Here is an 18,009-nt window from a genome sequence, read left to right on the forward strand (position 1 = left end):
GCTCCACAACACACCAAACACCCCTTCCCCCTTCTTTTTCTGGATTTCTAATTGTGGGCTTAATTTCCATCCCTTCCCTTCTAAAATTGGGGGGAAGCTCTGTCCCCTGCACATAAGTTCAGATTGCTATAGCATCTACTTTGAGGTGTGCTTGAAATGAAGGGTAATTGATTGTAGCCTCGACTGCCGATCGGCCACCCTGAAATGCAGGCCTCTGGGCTTTTACTCCCCTGTCCTATTGTTATGTACTGAGTTGAATAGGATCGAAAATGCAGCAGTCTGATTGGTCCTAGAACAAAAGGATCCAAAATGCAGCAGTCTGATTGGTCCTAGAACAATAGGATTCAGAATGCAGCAGTCTGATTGGTCCTAGAACAATAGGATCCAAAAGGCAACAGTCTGATTGGTCCTAGAACAATAGGATTCAGAATGCAGCAGTCTGATTGGTCCTAGAACAATGCAGCAGTATGATTGGTCCGCAGGAGCCACCCAATCCATCTCCAGGTGGAAGTGAATCCACAACCTGATTGGCCTACAGGAGAATCCCGTAATTAGCCAATCACATGCAGCCCATTGTGTAAATAATGTATATAAAGCAGATATTGTGGGGGGACTTCTATTCCTCCTCACCACTATGAGCTGAATAAAGAAAATGAAATCCACTCTCGACTCCGAGTATATTTCACCTATTAAATCCTGCTTTCCCCCCCTCCAGACTGCCCTGTTACTTTTACCTACATAGCAATTACCCTTTTGTGGAGGTGTCTTCCAGGCTCAGAAACCTGAGTGTCTGGCTTCTGAAAGCACAAGGCCACATACGCATGAGGAATATGGGGCATCTGGCTCCGTTGTCACTGTCCTGGCTTCCTTCCCGTTTTGCCCAGCACATTATCGAACGTTACAGCTGTAACTTAGCGCAGCAGCTCTGCCCAGCTAATCGGAGTTGTTTATGTCTTCAGCAGCCTTCGCCCATTCCTGAGAAGTGTCGCTAATGAGATGCTGTCAGCTGCAGGGATGTGAGGAACCTCTTCCACTCGCCGTGGATAATTCAGGAGTCCACTTCAGCAGCTGCCCAGACTTGCTCAGAGAGAAGATGACTGCCTTTCAGTTACAATTAGTCCGTGCGCTCCACAATCTTTGGCAGGCTGCAACAAAAAGGCCCGCTTCTCTTTGCATTTGATCTGAATGACTGCGCCAGATTCTGGTGTTTTCACTTCAGTACCAAGCTGTACAGTGGGATGCAGATTGGGGAACTTCTATAGTTCAGCTCCATAGAATGCCTGCTTTGCATTCACATGACCTCAGGTTCAATCCCTGGTATCTCCAGAAAGATCCTTGACTGAAACCCCAGAGACCTCCTGCCAGTTTGTGTTAACAAGACTAGGCTAAACGGATTCACTATAAGGCTGCTTCCACGTACCTATGGGACCGCCTCTCCTGGTATGCCCCGCGGAGGACCTTAAGGTCCACAAATGACAACATTTTGGAGGTCCCAAGTCACAAGGTGGTTAGATTGGTCTCAGCTAGGGCCAGGGCCTTTTCAGTACTGGCCCTGACTTGGTGGAGCGCTCTGTCAGAAGAGACTAGGGCCCTGCGGGACTTGACATCTTTCCGCAGGGCCTGCAAGACAGAGCTGTTCCGCCTAGCCTTTGGTTTGGACTCAGTCTGACCCTTATGTTTCCCTCCCCTTATGGTTTTGATCTATGGGCTATTTTTAAAATGAGGCTGCATTTTAAACTGCATTTTAACCTGCATTTTAAATTGGTCCCCCCCCATTATGTTTTTACTGTAATTTTACTGGTGTTAGCTGCCCTGAGCCTGGCTCTGGCCGGGGAGGGCGGGATATAAATAAATTATTATTATTATTATTATTATTATTATTATTATTATTATTATTATTACCTGCCCTCTCAACACCAGCGATGCTGCAGCTTCCCTGGATGGTGATAGGGTGAGGTGAGGAAGGGCAGTGGTGAGGTCAGGGCTGTATGGGTGCACAGAATCACATAATCATAGAGTTTGAAGGGCCCCCAAATGCCATCTAGTCCAACCCCCTGCAATCCAGGAATCTCAACTAAAGCATCCATGACAGATGGCTATCCAACCTCTGCTTAAAAACCTCCAATGAAGGAGATTCCTGTGGGAGTCCATTCCACAACTGAGTGGACTCTATCAGGAGGTTGTGGACCAGGGCCAGATTTAGAAGCCCTCAACACTTAAAAGATTTTGGTTCCCCCATATATATCTAATTCAAAATATAAACAATAATAAACCGTAAAATAACGCCCCCCCCCCCCGGAAATGAAACAAAACCTACAGTATGATGGAAAATAATTGTTATTTGTGTATACAGTGGTACCTGGGGTCAAGTACTTAAGTACTAAATTCGTTCCGGAGGTCCGTTCTTAACCTGAAACTGTTCTTAACCTGAAGCACCAATTTAGCTAATGGAGCCTCCTGCTGCCGCTGCGCCGCAGGAGCACGATTTCTGTTCTCATCCTGAAGCAAAGTTCTTAACCCAAGGTAATATTTCTGGGTTAGTGGAGCCTGTAACCTGAAGCGTATGTAACCTGAAGTGTATGTAACCCAAGGTACCACTGTACTTCCACTTTATTTATTTATTTACTTTTTATTGTTGTATTTTAACTCCATTTATTGTGGGAGCCTTTTTTTGGTTCAGCTGCACCATGCGGTCTATGGTGAATTCGGCAATGGAAAATTTCTGTGGCGCCCCCTTTCCCTTGATGCACATTTTGCTTAATGGTTAATCCAGCCCTGTTATGGACTGGAGGTTTTTAAGCATATCCACTCTGGCCTCAAAAGAGTGCAAAAACAGCTACAGTGTGAGCAGGGCATCTGGGCTATTGTGGCAGAGAGAACAGAGTAGTGACATGTGCTCCTTGGGAGCTGTTTTGCATGTGCTTCAGCATAGGGATGTGGGACTTTAGGATTCCATCATATTGCGCAGGTCTCTCATGTTCTTTGCTGCTAACCAACGTCAAAAGGAAGTTACTCAGCACTTCTTATTCCCCACCCATCCCCCTTGAAGCGGTTTCATGGACAGTATATTTCCACGTTCTCATTGTGCCATTATTCCTCATCCTGTAGCTCCAACAAAGGCAGCCCTCTTTGCTTTCCCCTACAACTTACTGGCTCCAGAGCTCCAAGAGGTCGCAGGTCACAGAGGAATCCATCGAAACAGGAAAGGGAGCTTCCTCGGTCCAGCTTCAAGCACTCAAAAACCTGTTTCCTCTCTCCGCCACAAATAAAATCCCCAACCGGGGATTCACTGCAGGTTCATTGTGAAAGCGGCGGCTTTGAGACAGGGAAGTATCCAGAGTCTTCTATATATGAGAGAGTCGCTGCAAAGTTCTCACAAGCCAAGAGAATGAGGGAGGTATTCTTGCTGCTGAGCTTGCTGGTCTTGGGATGCAGCAGTGCAGAAGTCGAAGCAACCAGCGCACCTGCGGTGGAGAGCGAAGCGGAGAGCAGCCACCTGGGCTTGACTTCACCTGAAACGCAGGACCTCAGAAACATATTGGCAACCTCCCTGCCTCCTACTTCAGAGAAGCCGGATGCTTTGCTGAATGCAAGCCAAGAGGAAGGTGAAAAGCACAGCTCTCCTCTAGCCACGAAAGAGGCACAGGGGTTGCAAACTCCATCAGAGCAGAAGACACCCTTGGCCCTTACCGTAACTCCTAGCCCAGGGAATAACAGTGACGGCGGTTCTCCCAACGGGAAGCGATTCATCCTGCCTAGCAATGCAGGGGTTCCTCCACCATACCATCCTTGGAATCGCCTTCCTCCAAAGGAAGTTTCTGAGAAAAACCAAGGGACTATGGTGAGCAGGTCTTCCAGACACTCAGAAGATAGCAGCAAGCAGAATGCAGATCTCAAAAAGCCCAGCTTCGAAACCACCAGAGGAAAGTAAGCAGAACTGTTTAACTCTTTCCCCCCCTCCTCTTTGCTCATTGTACCTAGAGAACCCGACTCAACTCGTGGCATCCTGTGCAAGGCTCCTTCTAGTGCTGAATTTGGCCTGAATTCCTGGGATAAAGGCCTGGAAGTCCTGGAATTCCTGGGATAAAGGCCTGGAAGTAAGGTCATAGCTAAAGAGGGTTGGCTGCTCCAAATTGACAAAGTGCAGTGATGGGAGGAGTGGCTGTGATCCTGCAAGTAGTTACACTGTTTAAATCCTGTTGATTTCATCGGGAGATAAAGCTTATAGACCTACGTGCAGGATTTCAGCGAGAGTCTGTAGTGCAAGGTATTGCAGTATTAAAAAACAAAACAAACAGAAATTTAGTAAAGGGGAAGAGGGGTTTAGGAATGTCCTGTCCTGTGCAGTACCTGGTAACTGACAAATGCTTTATTGTTGCATTGGCAACATACAGAGAGAACACAGCAAGCCATTGTTTTGAGGACAAACCATGGTTTAGAATCCTAGATCCAAGTTACGGTGGCCAAGTTATGCACACGCTGACCACACCCCTCACAAGCCCTGCTTGGCACTCTTGACTGTATTTGCCTGACTTGAATACATAGTCTTGCTTACCTGAGTGGAGGACCTCTCCTCTTGGGATGTATAGGGTGTTCGGGGAGGGGTGGTAGGGGTTGAACACACATTGTTCTCCTTCTAGATAATATGTCGACCTTTGGTCCCCACCTGACACTCAGCTCTCACCTGTGGCTCCCAGAAGCTGTCTGCATGCGACAACAGCCACACCCCAGGAATGGCTCCATTTGGCTGGCTAAACCAGGTGAAGATAGGCAATGGGTTTTGAATGCTCGGTGAGTTGGAGTTGAGAGCCAGTGTGGTGTAGTGGTTAAGAGTGGTAGATTCGTAATCTGGGGAACCGGGTTCGCATCTCCGCTCCTCCACATGCAGCTGCTGGGTGACCTTGGGCTAGTCACACTTCTCTGAAGTGTCTCAGCGTCACTCACCTCACAGAGTGTTTGTTGTGGGGGAGGAAGGGAAAGGAGAATGTTAGTCGCTTTGAGACTCCTTCAGGTAGTGATAAAGCGGGATATCAAATCCAAACTCCTCCTCCTCCTCCTCCTCCTCCTCCTCCTCCTCTTCTTCTTCTTCCCCTGCATGAGGAGACAGGCTCCAGCAGACTGAGTGGACAAGACCAATAGTGGGTCCAATGGTCAAGAAGGCGGTTTTTGTATGTGCTGAAGTGAGGGGCAGATGGGGCTTTTCACCCTGGGAAGGTAGCAGTCTAGGAGAAGGAAAACTCTGATCCTAAACCTCTGCTGCCTTGAGGGACATCTTTGGGAGAAGTAAAGGCTAAGGAGTAAACCCTACACAGATCTGGAGTGGAGTCCCTTAGACCTACATCTCCTTCTGGCAACTCCTGCAGCCAAGCTGGTGCCAAACGTATTGCTCTGCTTTCCTTTGGTCTACGTGGCTGAGAGTTGGGTCTTGTTGTCTAGGCAGCCCAGGACCTCCATACACATGGCCCAGGCTTGCACCCCAGAGAGGTCACTTCTGCTAACACCACAGTTTGACTTCACCCTCAGAGGCACCCTCCACTGTCTCTCAAGACAGATAGATGCCAGCAACCACTCTCTCCTCTAAGAAACTTAAGATATGATACACATGGCTGTCTATTTCTCTGTCTCCCAACCTTTATCCTCAAAGCAACCCTGAGAGGTAGATTATGTTGCGAGGTGGAGATTGGCCCAAAATCATGCAGTGAGCTTCATAGCTCAGTGGGGTGTTTGAACTGGTGAACAGTCCTAACCAGATGCTCTTATCTAGAATTAGACAGATGACATCATTACAACTCCCATCCTCCCCAGGCAGCACGGACAATGGTCAGGGATTCATGGGAGTTGGAGTCCAACAACAGCTGGAGGGCACCACATTGAATACCCTTGCTCTAACCACTACACCACACTTCTGGGTGCTAATTCTAAGTTGTTTAAAAATCTGAGTCATTTAGCTGCTCTCAGGCCAGGGTTGCAATCCAACGAATGCTTCCTGGAGAGTACATTCTATCTGACCTAGTGGGAGCTACTTCGGACATGCATGGAACAGCTCCAAAGAAAGATGGATGCAACCCATTCTAATCACCCACTTTTTTATTTTCAGAATGCATTTGCCCGAATTACATGAATAACGACTATGTGGCAAAATTAAGCCATTTGTTCAGATGGTATGTGCAGGGACAATGTGTACAAATTATGAGAGCATTGAAATGCTTAGTGTTTCCCCCATGTGCATTTTTGCTGTTTTTGCCTGCTGAAATAATAGCATTATATTACAGAAATAAATTTAACACTATGAACCAGACCGGATATTAAAGGACTATAAGCCTGGAGATGAATCCAGCTTTGGAAAACATATTAAAATGTTCCGGAAAGCAGCAGAAGCCCACGGCTTGCACACTCCCATGTTTTGTAGAGACGTGGTAGGCTCCACAGGGAAACAGATGCAATGCAGGGTGTTAAGCAGGGGTACACAGGACAAAAGAATTTGGTCACTGCAACTTCTTTAGCCCCTGACTGGGGAAAGTGTGATTAATGGAGAAAGTGAGTAGAGAAGAGTTCTTCTTCCTCTCTCATAGAGCTTGTGGACATCCAGTGGAGATGATTGTTAGGTGTGCAGGACAGATCAAAGAAAGATTTTTTTCACAGAGTTAAACTATAGAACTCCCTGCCACTTGGATGACTCTAATAGAGGATTAGACAAAGTCTTGGAAGCCAAGGCTATTAAGAGCTACTAGCCATGATCTATTATCATGCTATTATCATGCCTTCCATCAGCTTTGCTGAAAAGCCACAAATGTTTGACTTCTTTCTAAATATGTCCACTGCTGCTGCCGCTGCCTATAAGGCCTCTGTAACTATAAGTGAGAGATTGAGATGGCGTTTTTTCCTCCTCCCTCCCCAGTCCCTTTTCCTTTTGTGAGGGCAAGGACTTTCTCGTTGATATTCGAAAGCTGCCCTGGGAGCCTTTTTGCTAGCTCTTTGCTCCTAGTTTAAGTATTCTGTCTCCCCCCTAAGCACAGAATAAGTCAGTCTTCCCTCAAGCAGGTGTTTTCCAGTTCTTTTTGACTGCAACTGCCACAGTCCCAGTGAGAATGATCATGTTGGAATGGGCTGATGGAAGTTGTAGTCAAAAACCTCTGGGAAGCACCAGGCTGGGGCAGGCTGCAATCAGGCCCCTTGGACCTCTCAGGTGCAATTACATTACAAACATTCCAGGTAACCTGACAGCCTTTCCTTCCACCACCTTTTCATGCACAGGGAGAAGGAGGTGCGATACAACCTGCCGCAGATAAATCAGAGCTATTTTTTTTAAGGGGATGTTAATTGCAGAAAACACACACCCGGTGGCTTACAAAACACACACAACCAAATCTAAGTACATGTTTTCCAAGCTTCCCTCACACGGGGAAGATTACTGGGTATCATCGTGACATCGTGTGCTTGTTGAACAGTGTGGGAAACATAGAGCCAAGAATCTAATTTGTCTCTCAAGACTCCTTTGACTGTGAAGGTGATGTTTAGCTATGAGATTATAATCACAGGGGGAGAAATATTTCTTTCTAATCTGGACCATCAATAGAAGCCTGGCAGTGGGTTGTGTTTGTTTTTTGTTTTGTTTTTGCCACCTTCCAAAGTGCTGCCGTTTAACATGAAAGCAGAGAACTCTTCTCTCTGAAAGCTGCCAGAAGTGTTCCTACTTTTCTTCTTGCTTCACTTCCAGCACCAAATTGTAGACTTTAAGAACTTTTCTGCACGCACGCTTCCATTCACACAAGGTATCCTAATGCTAGTGAAGGCAAGGTCTTTTGTTCCAAACTCCTCGACTCTAGCGATGCATCACAGCTGCTTGCTGTGCTTTGCAGAAGACGCACCTGCCTCATCCAGCGCCATTTGCATAATGAATACCTCACAGATGAGAAATTTAATGAACACTCCCCCCCCCCAAAAAAAACCCAATGTGAAGAAAGGCCTGTGATAAAGGTTTTTAGAAAAGGAAATGCGTCAAGGTGCATCCTTATCTTCTGAGAAGTAGCTTCTTATGTTGCCACCTGTTGGAAGATGAGAGCAATTTTTCATGCTAAGGAGCTCAAATTGTGCATGTTCTCCTGGTTAGGAGTCCCACACCTTAGAGCTAAAAGTTCCATCATCCTCTTTAATAATAATAATTTTATTACCTGTCCTTCGCCAACAGGTCCCAGAACCAAGTTACAAGAAGTTAAAGTTCAGTATTAAAATCAGTTAAAACAAATTGCAGTTACAAGGGGCTAGGGAGGGTCCTGAAAACATACTTTTAGAACTTTATTGTCTCAGAAAGTGAGGATGCAAGAGGGGAGGGTCAAAGTTTCAGGAAGCCCCCTCCTTATCTGCCTCCACACATCCTTGTCTGTTTCGTGGTCCAGTCACTAGGGATGGGCAAATCGTCAACTTTGGCTTCTCCTAGCTTCACATTTAAGATCAGTGCATCCTATTTCTCCATCTGTTTGTGATTTTTTAAAATAAAAAAACCAACTCATTAGAAATTTGTTAGGATCTTAGGGTACATTTCCCCTCTAATGCACACATTTTGGTAGGCATTTTTTTTACAGGCAATTCCCCCTAATATGGAACATTTGGGGATGTTATTTTCACTTAACATATGCAATTTAATGCAAGCGTTCCCCAAATATACAGATTTGTGTATACTTCTTTTTGCTCAGGAACCACCCTGTAAATCTTTGAGAAATGCAGATTTTGCAGGAGAATGGCATTTCTGTCCACATACAGTAATGTAATGGGAAGTGCAAACCAGGTAGGTCTGCATTAGAGTGCAAGCTGAACTGAATTTCTCCCCTTTCCTTACTTGACGCAGGAACACAGGAAGCCAACTTCTACTAAGTGACAATTGATATATCCAGCTCAGTTTTGCCTACACTGACTGGAAGCTTCTCCCTTGGATTTCAGGCTGGGGTCTCTCCCAGCCCCACCCTGAGATGCCACGGATTGAAACTGGCAGAAGCTATGCCACAGAGCTATGGCTCTGCCCCTAATAATAACTCCAGAGTGCCCAGATGAATAACCCTTTCTTTTGCTTGGCTTCAAGGCAGCATCATGCCTTGATAGCTGAAGCCAAATCAGAGTGACGGTAATGCATCCTATTCAGGCTCTGGAATCTTGAACAGATGAAGAAGTCTTCTAAGTACATAACTGGCTCCAAGCTGATTTTAGCCCCTCTGCTAATTGCCAGAGTAACTCCCCTTGACCTTGCAAGCCCAAGAATAGGCTGGAAAAGAGAAGCGAGTGTCCTTATGACCTGCTCTTTCTGTAATTTGTGGTCCTTATGGTTTCTGTGTTTCATATAAGTGCAAAATTGCAATTTGATTTTGTTTTTAATTTTTATTGATACAGCAATAAAAAAGAAAAAACACAAACACCAAATTACACACAGGAATAACCATAAACACATAATTTTCTTAACAAACAATAAAACATATATTGGTTTTAACTCTAAAGACCCAACCTCCCGTCTATTCCATATTTCGATTTCATATTACTTATTGCCAATACACACTTTTATCATAATGAAATCCCCTCTATACAAGATTGGATCCAAAAGCTGACAGAATATGCCAAATTAGACGGTCTATCAGAAAAAATAAAGAATAAATCAAAAAGGAATTGTTTCAAAATGGGAGGTTTTCAAAGAATATTTGAAAAATAAATATAGTAGTTTAAATTCTGTTGCAGCATTCAAGGAACTTCAGTAATAGTTGCAAAGTAGATATAAAAAATTAGATATATTAAGAAAAACTTTAATTATGCAAAATAGCAATTTGATTTCCTCCCCACCCCCTCATAATCAAGCAGTAAATTGTTGTAAACTGCTCTGTGATCCTCGAATGAAGGACCGTACGGATATTTAACTAACAAATAAAATCGTATAAAGTAAATCACTAACTAGACATTGTACCCTATCCTAAGATCATTACGATGAAGGGTATTTCAAAAATAAATATCGAGTAAATAAACACATTTATTAGCTCAAAACCTGCATGCCAATTCACTGCCTCAAAGCTTCTGCCTTAAACACCATTCATGTGTGCACACTTGTCTCGAAAACAGCAGTGGTTGACTCCCACATTAAATTTAGCAGTAAAGTAATTCCCTGTTGCACTGTTTACATAGTGGGTTCAGTTTTGCTCAAACCACTGCTGTTCCTCTATTTTTATGAGCCTGTCAATGCTGAAACCTACAATCACTCGCTCCCACCCAGCGTCACAGTCGCCCTGTGAATGGCACCATGGCAGCGCCAGGTGGCTGCTATATTAAATTTCTACAATCCAATACAAAATGAAAGGAAAGCACTGGGTGGCTTTGCCAGGGCTGTAAGAGCATCGCTTGCCTTGTCCTGACTCCATCAACCCTCCCCTGCCCACACTTGCATCAGGAAAACAATACAAGGGTGGCACCCATCGAAGTTGATCGGCCAGTGCAAAGACTTTTGGCTGTGCAGTCCAACTTTCTTTTGTTCTCCTCTCCCCTTGCAACCTCTAAATCTGTTCTTGGTTTTCCCCAGTTCTCTGGAGTAGCTTTGGGGAGGGCATTGGGGGTACATGAGGAGGGAAGAGGGAGGAGAGGTTTCATTTCACGAGTGCAAATCCTTGCACTATCAGATCTGATTCGTTGCCTACCACCCTATGTCTGTCGCATCAACAGCAAAGTATTATGGAGACCCAGTAAATACTCAGAGTCCCACTTTTGAGGCTGGGTCCTGCAAGGGGATCTGTTGCCTCCAGCTCTATTGCCATAGTTGCTCCAGAGGTGATGGAAACAGCAAGAGCATCTTCACACAAACCTTAGCAAAAGAGGTACCCCAAAGAATCTTGTTCTTTGGGGCTAGACCAAGTCCAACACAGGACTCCAGAAATGGCTTGAAAGCAGTAAAGAGATTTGATAGCTGAGCACTGATACTTCAGGTATCAAGAGCAATACCCATTGCTTAGAGGTCAAACAGGGGAGTCCTGTTGAACTCATGCTCTGCTTGCAGGCTGCCAGTAGGCATCTGGTTGGCCCGTCTGAAAACCTGATGCTTGGCTAGCCGCTAGACAAATCCAGGCTCTTCTGGAACCAAATGGCAATTATAGCAATCAAGGGGATGGAGCAACTATCCTCTGATGAAAGGCAACAGCATTTGGGGGCTTTTCAATCTTGAAAGCCGATGGGTTATGGCAGATTTGATAAAAAGTATATAAAATTATGTACGGCGTGGGAAAAGTGGACAGAGAGAAGCTCATAAGACTAGACCCTTGTGTCACCCACCCAAGGGAAATATACTCGGAGTCGAGAGCAGATTTCATGCTCTTTATTCTGCTCATAGTGGTGAGGAGGAATGGAAGTTCCCCCAGAATGTCTGCCTTATATACATTCTTTACACAATGGGGCCCACGTGATTGGCTAATTCCGGGATTCTCCTGTAGGCCAATCAGGTTGTGGATTACCTTCCACCTGGAGCTGGATTGGGTGGCTCCAATCAGACTGCTGCATTCTGAATCCTATTGTTCTAGGACCAATCAGACTGCCTTCTGGATCCAATTCAACTCTGTACATAACACCTAGGAAGCTGAATTTTAGAACATCCAAGACAGGTGAAAGAAATTTCTTCTTGCAAAGGCAGGTCTAGGGGAGCACAACCAGTGTGGTCACACTGGGTGCAGAGCTTCTTGGGTGCTACAGGGGGCGGATTTTGGTGTCACACAGAGTACCACGGAAATTTGAGACCCCCGAGGTCTCCGAGGTCCCCACTGCTTGAGCAAAAGATGGCTACTGTGCTCATGTCCAGCTTGAAGGCTTCCAAGAGGCCTCTGGTTGGCCAATGTGAGGGCAAAATGCAGGACTAGGTGGGCCTTTGGCCTGATACAGCAGGACTCTTGTGTTTTTGTCATGAGGTGGAAAATGTCGCCCTGGGTGGTAAAGTAACCACCATTTAAAAATAAAATAAAATGACAGCATCCTGGATACAGGAACCAGATGATTCACCGTCCAAACATTATAGCTGCTGCATGGACAAAGGGAACAAGTGATGAGAGAAAAGAAGCGTTTGCCACAATGTAGTACAAAGTGTCAAGGCCTCAAATCCTGCAGAAAACACATGTTATTTCCTTTCCATGTTATTAGTTATGTAGTACAACCTGTTCTGGAGCAGAAAAGCACATTTTTGGCAGGGGATCCTGTGAGGCGACTCATACCTGAAACCTTTAACCACTGCTTATGGTTTGGCCTGGTATTCCTAATCTGCCTCATACAGTGGTACCTCGGCTTACATACGCTTCAGGTTACATATGCTTCAGGTTACACACTCTGCTAACCCAGAAATAGTGCTTCAGGTTAAGAACTTTGCTTCAGGATAAGAACAGAAATCGGGCTCCGGCGGCGCAGCAGCAGCAGCAGGAGGCCCCATTAGCTAAAGTGGTGCTTCAGGTTAAGAACAGTTTCAGGTTAAGTACGGACCTCCGGAACGAATTAAGTACTTAACCTGAGGTACCACTGTACTGGGTCCGTCAGATATGAGGGATAGATGGGTTTGGTTCTCTAAGCAACATTTAAAGAAATAAAGGCCATTTAAGTTATTATTGTTTTTGCTGGATGCTACAGAGGTCCAGTTGTGAATTGTTATGCCTGTTCTGAGGTGTTCTCAATGTGAGATCTTCCAGATGAGACCTCCTAGATTTTTATTGTGTTAATAAAGTCCAACTGACCCCAACCAGAAACCAGGCATTTAATGTCACCGGTCCTATGCTGCTACCCTCGCTTTTACTTTCTGTTGATGACTTTTCATTTATTTTTAAAAGCCAGCAGGCCTAAAAAATATATTATTGAGTGGCTGGTCTTTTAGTGGTGGTCCTGTGTCGCTTTTAAAGGGTATTGTCTATGCCGCTGTACCCCCTCCCTAATGTTTTGTGATAGGGCAGTATTTAAATACTTCTACAAAGAAATACATAGCAGAAACTGCACCCCTTGTCCACATGGTGTGGAGATGCCCAGTTAAAAGCCCCTTTTGAGTTAGTTTTGGAAACCACACTACATTTCAAAAGCATGTATGGTTTTGTTATAAAGGTAAGCTAAAGATAAAGGACCCCTGGACAGTTAAGTCCAGTCAAAGGCAACTATGGGGTTGCGGCACTCATTTCACTTTCAGGCTGAGGGAGCTGGCGTTTGTCCACAGACAGCTTTCTGGGTGATGTGGCCAGCAGGACTAAACAGCTTCTGGCGCAATGGATCACTGTGACAGAAACCAGAGAGAATGGAAATGCCATTTACCTTCCCGCCACAACTGTACCTATTTATCTACTTGCACAGGTGTGCTTTTGAACTGCTAGGTCGGCAGGAACTGGGACAGAGCAATGGGAGCTCACCCCGTTGCAGGGTTTCAAAGCGCCCACCTTCTGATCGGCAAGCCCAAGAGGCTCAGTGGTTTAGACCACAGCTCCACCCGCGTCAACAACAACAACAAACATATTGTTATTATGCCCTCATCTGAATGGGTTGCCCCAGCCACCTGGGCAGCTTCCAGCAAATTAAAACATCAAACACTGTTTATTTACATCACCCACTATTTGGAATTAACCTCTGAATCATGGGCTATGGGCATAAGGAAGAGATGCTCTCAGCCGTGTTGTATTTTCCATAGGCTCATCTTATGCTCAGTATCATCAGCATGGTAACCCTTTGGCATGTGCTTTGAATGGATATCAGGCAGGCATATACCATACTGGCATTTAGGCCCCTGATTAAAACTCAGGCTTTCCCCTGAGAGGTGATCTGTTTATGTTTGATGTTCTCAATGGATCTGCTGCTTTGTGATAATATTCTTGACGTGTTCTCTGAATGCAATGTTATTGCTGATCTTACATTTTCATGGCTGTGATATCTTTTGATGGTACAGGGTTTTTTATTTTATTTTGCAAATAACTAAATAAATACAGTGGTACCTCTGGTTGTGAATAGGATCCATTCCGGAGCCCCGTTTGCAACCTGAAAGGAACGCAACCTGCGTCTGCACACATGCAGGTCGCCATTTGCCGCTTCTGCGCATGCATGTGACATCATTTTGCATGTCTGTGCATGCGCGAGCGGCAAAACCCAGAAGTAACCCTTTCCGGTACTTCCGGGTCACCGCAGGACGCAACCTGAAAAGACTTAACCTGAAGCAAACGTAACAAAAGGTATGACTGTAACAGGGATTCCCCAGCAAGGCTTGCCTGGCTTTTATCGTGATGCACTGTTGAAAAAATCATCTCAATTCAGAATTGCTTCAAAGAAAAGAAACTTCAGTTTTAAAAGGGGGGGGGGGAATCCTCCTATGTAGCAAGTGCAAGTCTTCCTCATGATCACTTTGCAAATGAGTCCTTGCCTGAAACAGTTGCTTTGGCATAAAACAGACACCAAAGACTGCTCCAAATGTTATGACTGTTGGAAGATCTCTTTTCCATGGCAACCTTCCACATGGAAGCAGAACCTTCTATACACACTTCTTAACCCATGTGATTCCTAAGGAAAGGGCACCAGGACTCCACAGAAAGTGTGATGCTCCTGAGTCAAGCGCTGTGATTTGCTGGACAAGCCCACAGTAAGAAACTTTTATACGTTGCTGCTTCTGCGTAATGCGCTGGCAGAGTGACAAGCTTTCCCTCTGTTTGAAACAGAGCTGAACCAAAATAGGAATGGATGCATATTGTTATTAGTTTTCATGTTATTACATTTCTATCCCACCTTTCCTCAAAGTGGCGTACATGGTTTTCTCTCCACTCTCCATTTTATCCTCACACCAACCCTGTAAGGTCACACTGAGAGATGGCAACTGGCCCAAGGTCAGCTAATGAGCTTCATGGCTGAGCAGGGATTTGAACTCTAGTCTCCAAGGTCCTAGTCTGACACTCTAAACCACTACGCCACGCTGCCATCTGTCCATTTCAGTTTGTGGGCCCACACAAAGTCAGGCGTGGGTGCAATAACTGACAGGTGATGGCTTAAACATGACCACAACATTATTAGGTTGCAGAACAGTCAGTTGTGGCGTCGTTCTGATGGTTGATGTTGCTTTAGCGCTGAGGGCTGGCCTCGTGGCCCCAGCAAGGGGGCATGCGCCTGCCCCAGACACATGGCACATCAAACAGTGGCAAAGCCTGGCTACATTTTCTAATGGATCAAGGGTAAGGAGCCTGCAGCCTGGGGAGAAAATCCAGCCCCGGCTCTGCTTTGCATGTTTTTGGGTGATGGGAGCTGTCTTTGAACTCTAATCCCGAGAGGTGTTTGAGTGCATTTGCGTAGAAAGTAGCCTACCTTTTGTGTAAAGGTAAAAGTTTCGTGGGTGAGACATGGGTGGTGCACAGAGACTAGGACTTGCCAATCAGAAGGTTGGTGGTTCGAATCCCTGGGACGGGGTGAGCTCTCGTTGCTTGGTCCCTGCTCCTGCCAACCTAGCAGTTCGGAAGCACGTCAAAGTGCAAGTAGATAAATAGGTATCGCTCCGGCGAGAAGGTAAACGGCGTTTCCGTGCACTGCTCTGGTTCGCCAGAAGCGGCTTAGTCATGCTGGACACATGACCTGGAAGCTGTACGCCGGCTCCCTCAGCCAATAAAGCGAGATGAGCGCCGCAACCCCAAAGTCGGTCACGACTGGACCTAATGGTCACGGGTTCCTTTACCTTTACCTTTAAAAGTTTCATAATTGGCTCCAAACACTTTTGCCTCCAACCCTGTCCACCACTCCCTTGTGGCCCTTGGGAAGTTGCACAGAAAGGAATGCAGCCTTGGAGTGGAAAAAGTTTCCCTGCCCCTGTGATAGGCAATGGAGGCATACCCCCCCCCCCAGTGCAGCCCTCCCCGCAGCCACTTTCATCTGGTGATGTTTGTTCACCTCTTAGAGAAAGAATTCTCTCTGAGCTGTGTGAACAATAAAATTGCATAAGACAATATATGTTAAAAAAAAAACACCCAGTGCATTAAAACAGCACAGCAATTAAATTCAAGGCAAACACACATCCAGAGCACAGCAGGAGACAAACGGCGCATGCATTGCTTATCCATTAAAAACTGTGCTTTCCTCCCACATTTCTGCTGCTGTTCAGACAGCAAGTTCAGCCGCCCCATCACACACTATTAATTTATCACTGTGCTTAGCATGCCATTAGGTCTTCCGCAGCTGCAGGGATTACAGGACCTGGTTTGTTTGTCGCTTGGTTTTTTTGTTTGCAAATTACCTGTGTTTGCATGACATGCAATATCAACTTGCATGCAGGGAAGAAATCTGGGGGTTATTGAACCACACCACTGTAAGCATGATTTTGTTGTTTCTCCTGCTAAGAACATAAGAAGAGTCTGCAGGATCAGGCCAGTGGCCTATCTAGTCCAGCATCCTATTCTCACTCGTCCTGAGGTTTCCAGCAACTGGCGTTCAGAAGCATACAGAGTCTAATATAGTGGAGGTACTATTAACTGCGTTCCAATGCTGTGGGAGCAGAGAACTCAAAAGGAGAAATAGCTCTATAAGACACTACTATGACACCATAATTCAACTTCCTGTTGTTATTAATATGATTATTATTGAATATAAAATTATAGAATTAAATACAGAATTAAAATATAAGAACTTTTTTTTCCAAAGCCTAATATAATAATATTGAGAGACTGATATGCTTGTGTGTTAGGGAAGGTTGCCATCTGCTGGGTAATTTTAGGAACACATGAACCATGAGTCATCATTGAATTGTAGAGTCGGAAGGTAGTCCAACTCTCTGCAATTCAGGAATATACACCTGCCCCATACAGTGGCGTAGCGTGGGGGGTGCAGGGGGGGGCCAGCCGCACCGGGCGCAACATCTGGGGGGGCGCGCTCGCACTCTGCCCCTACCTGCCCCTACCTGGCTCACTCACTCTCTCTCACTGCAGTGCTGGCTGTGCGAATCCGATCCGAGCCGCTGGGTCGCCGCCCACTGTGGAGGGGGTGGGTGCCAGGTGTGCGGTGCGGAGAGAGAGCGAGGGACTATCTTGGGGAGGGACAGTGCAGCAGCCGCCCAGCGCAGCGCTGAGCACGGGAGAGAACCACACCAGACCAGACCAGGCAGCAGCAAGAAGAAGCTGGCAGCGGCGGCAGGTTAGGGGTTAGGGGGGGCAAATTACTTGCCTTGCCCCGGGTGCTGACAACCCACGCTACGCCACTGGCCCCATATGGGGTTTTAACCTGCAACCTTGGCATTATCAGCACCACACTCTAACCAACTGAGCTACTGGTTTGATAGGAATTTTGAGGTCTTAGATATATGTTAAACATTCATACCAACCAAGCACGTACATAGATCAGCACAGGAAGACCGACCTGAAACCATTTTGATTCCCAAACTGAGCAAATGTTTTCTCTGCAAGGTCAAAGGAAAATGGGAAAGCCTCCCCATTGTCTTTTCCTTCACAAATCCTGTCTTAAGATATGAATAGCGTGCGAGGCTGTGACCTGGCTCAGGAACTAAGTATTTATCATTACAAAAGACTGGCCAGGCTCGCGAAGCTTTCCCCACCACTTACTTCAAATGCACACTAGAAAAAGACCAGCCTGATAACTTTTAAAAGATGCTCCGAAAGTGCTCGGAGCCTTTGACACCTGAGCTGTACATTTTCAGAACCCATCCCGTATTTTGTGGTTGCATTCTCTGTAATTTGGAAACTTTAAAAGCTGTTTTAATGTTGCGTTTTAAGTTGCTGTGACTCATTCTCTGGCCTTAGGGTGGGCAATAAATTTAAAGGAGGAGGAGGAGGAGAAAGAATATCAACAATAGTATCAGCAACTAGTGCAAATTCATAAAGGGAGCTTCAACACACATTATTAATAAGTGGGTAGTCATAAGGAATTGCTGAGAGAAAGTAGGGGGAAGTGCTGTTTTTGCTTCTGCCCCCCCTTCATTTCCAATACAATTAATTGATTGTTGGGGGTGGGATCAGGGAAAACTTTATCTGAAGTGAAACTGGGCAAAAACCACCCCGTTTT

At 45.7% G+C, this 18,009-nt stretch overlaps 1 protein-coding gene across 4 annotated transcripts in view; it reads left to right on the forward strand.

The window, feature by feature from the left end:
- Positions 1-3,078: 3,078 nt before the first annotated feature.
- The window catches only part of MMRN1 (multimerin 1), a 68,087-nt gene continuing 53,156 nt past the window's right edge, over positions 3,079-18,009 (forward strand). For 2 of the 4 annotated variants that reach the window (XM_083458600.1, XM_083458601.1), the window contains exon 1: positions 3,094-3,927. In XM_083458600.1, the coding sequence (XP_083314726.1) occupies positions 3,389-3,927 (539 nt within the window). In that variant the 5' untranslated portion in view covers positions 3,094-3,388. Of the gene's footprint in view, positions 3,928-18,009 lie in introns of all 4 variants that reach the window. The other 2 variants (XR_014515530.1, XR_014515531.1) reach the window with 2 other exon arrangements.

The sequence above is a fragment of the Podarcis liolepis genome (genome assembly GCF_965112155.1).
Source record: "Podarcis liolepis genome assembly, chromosome: 9".
Taxonomy (NCBI): Eukaryota; Metazoa; Chordata; class Lepidosauria; order Squamata; family Lacertidae; genus Podarcis; species Podarcis liolepis.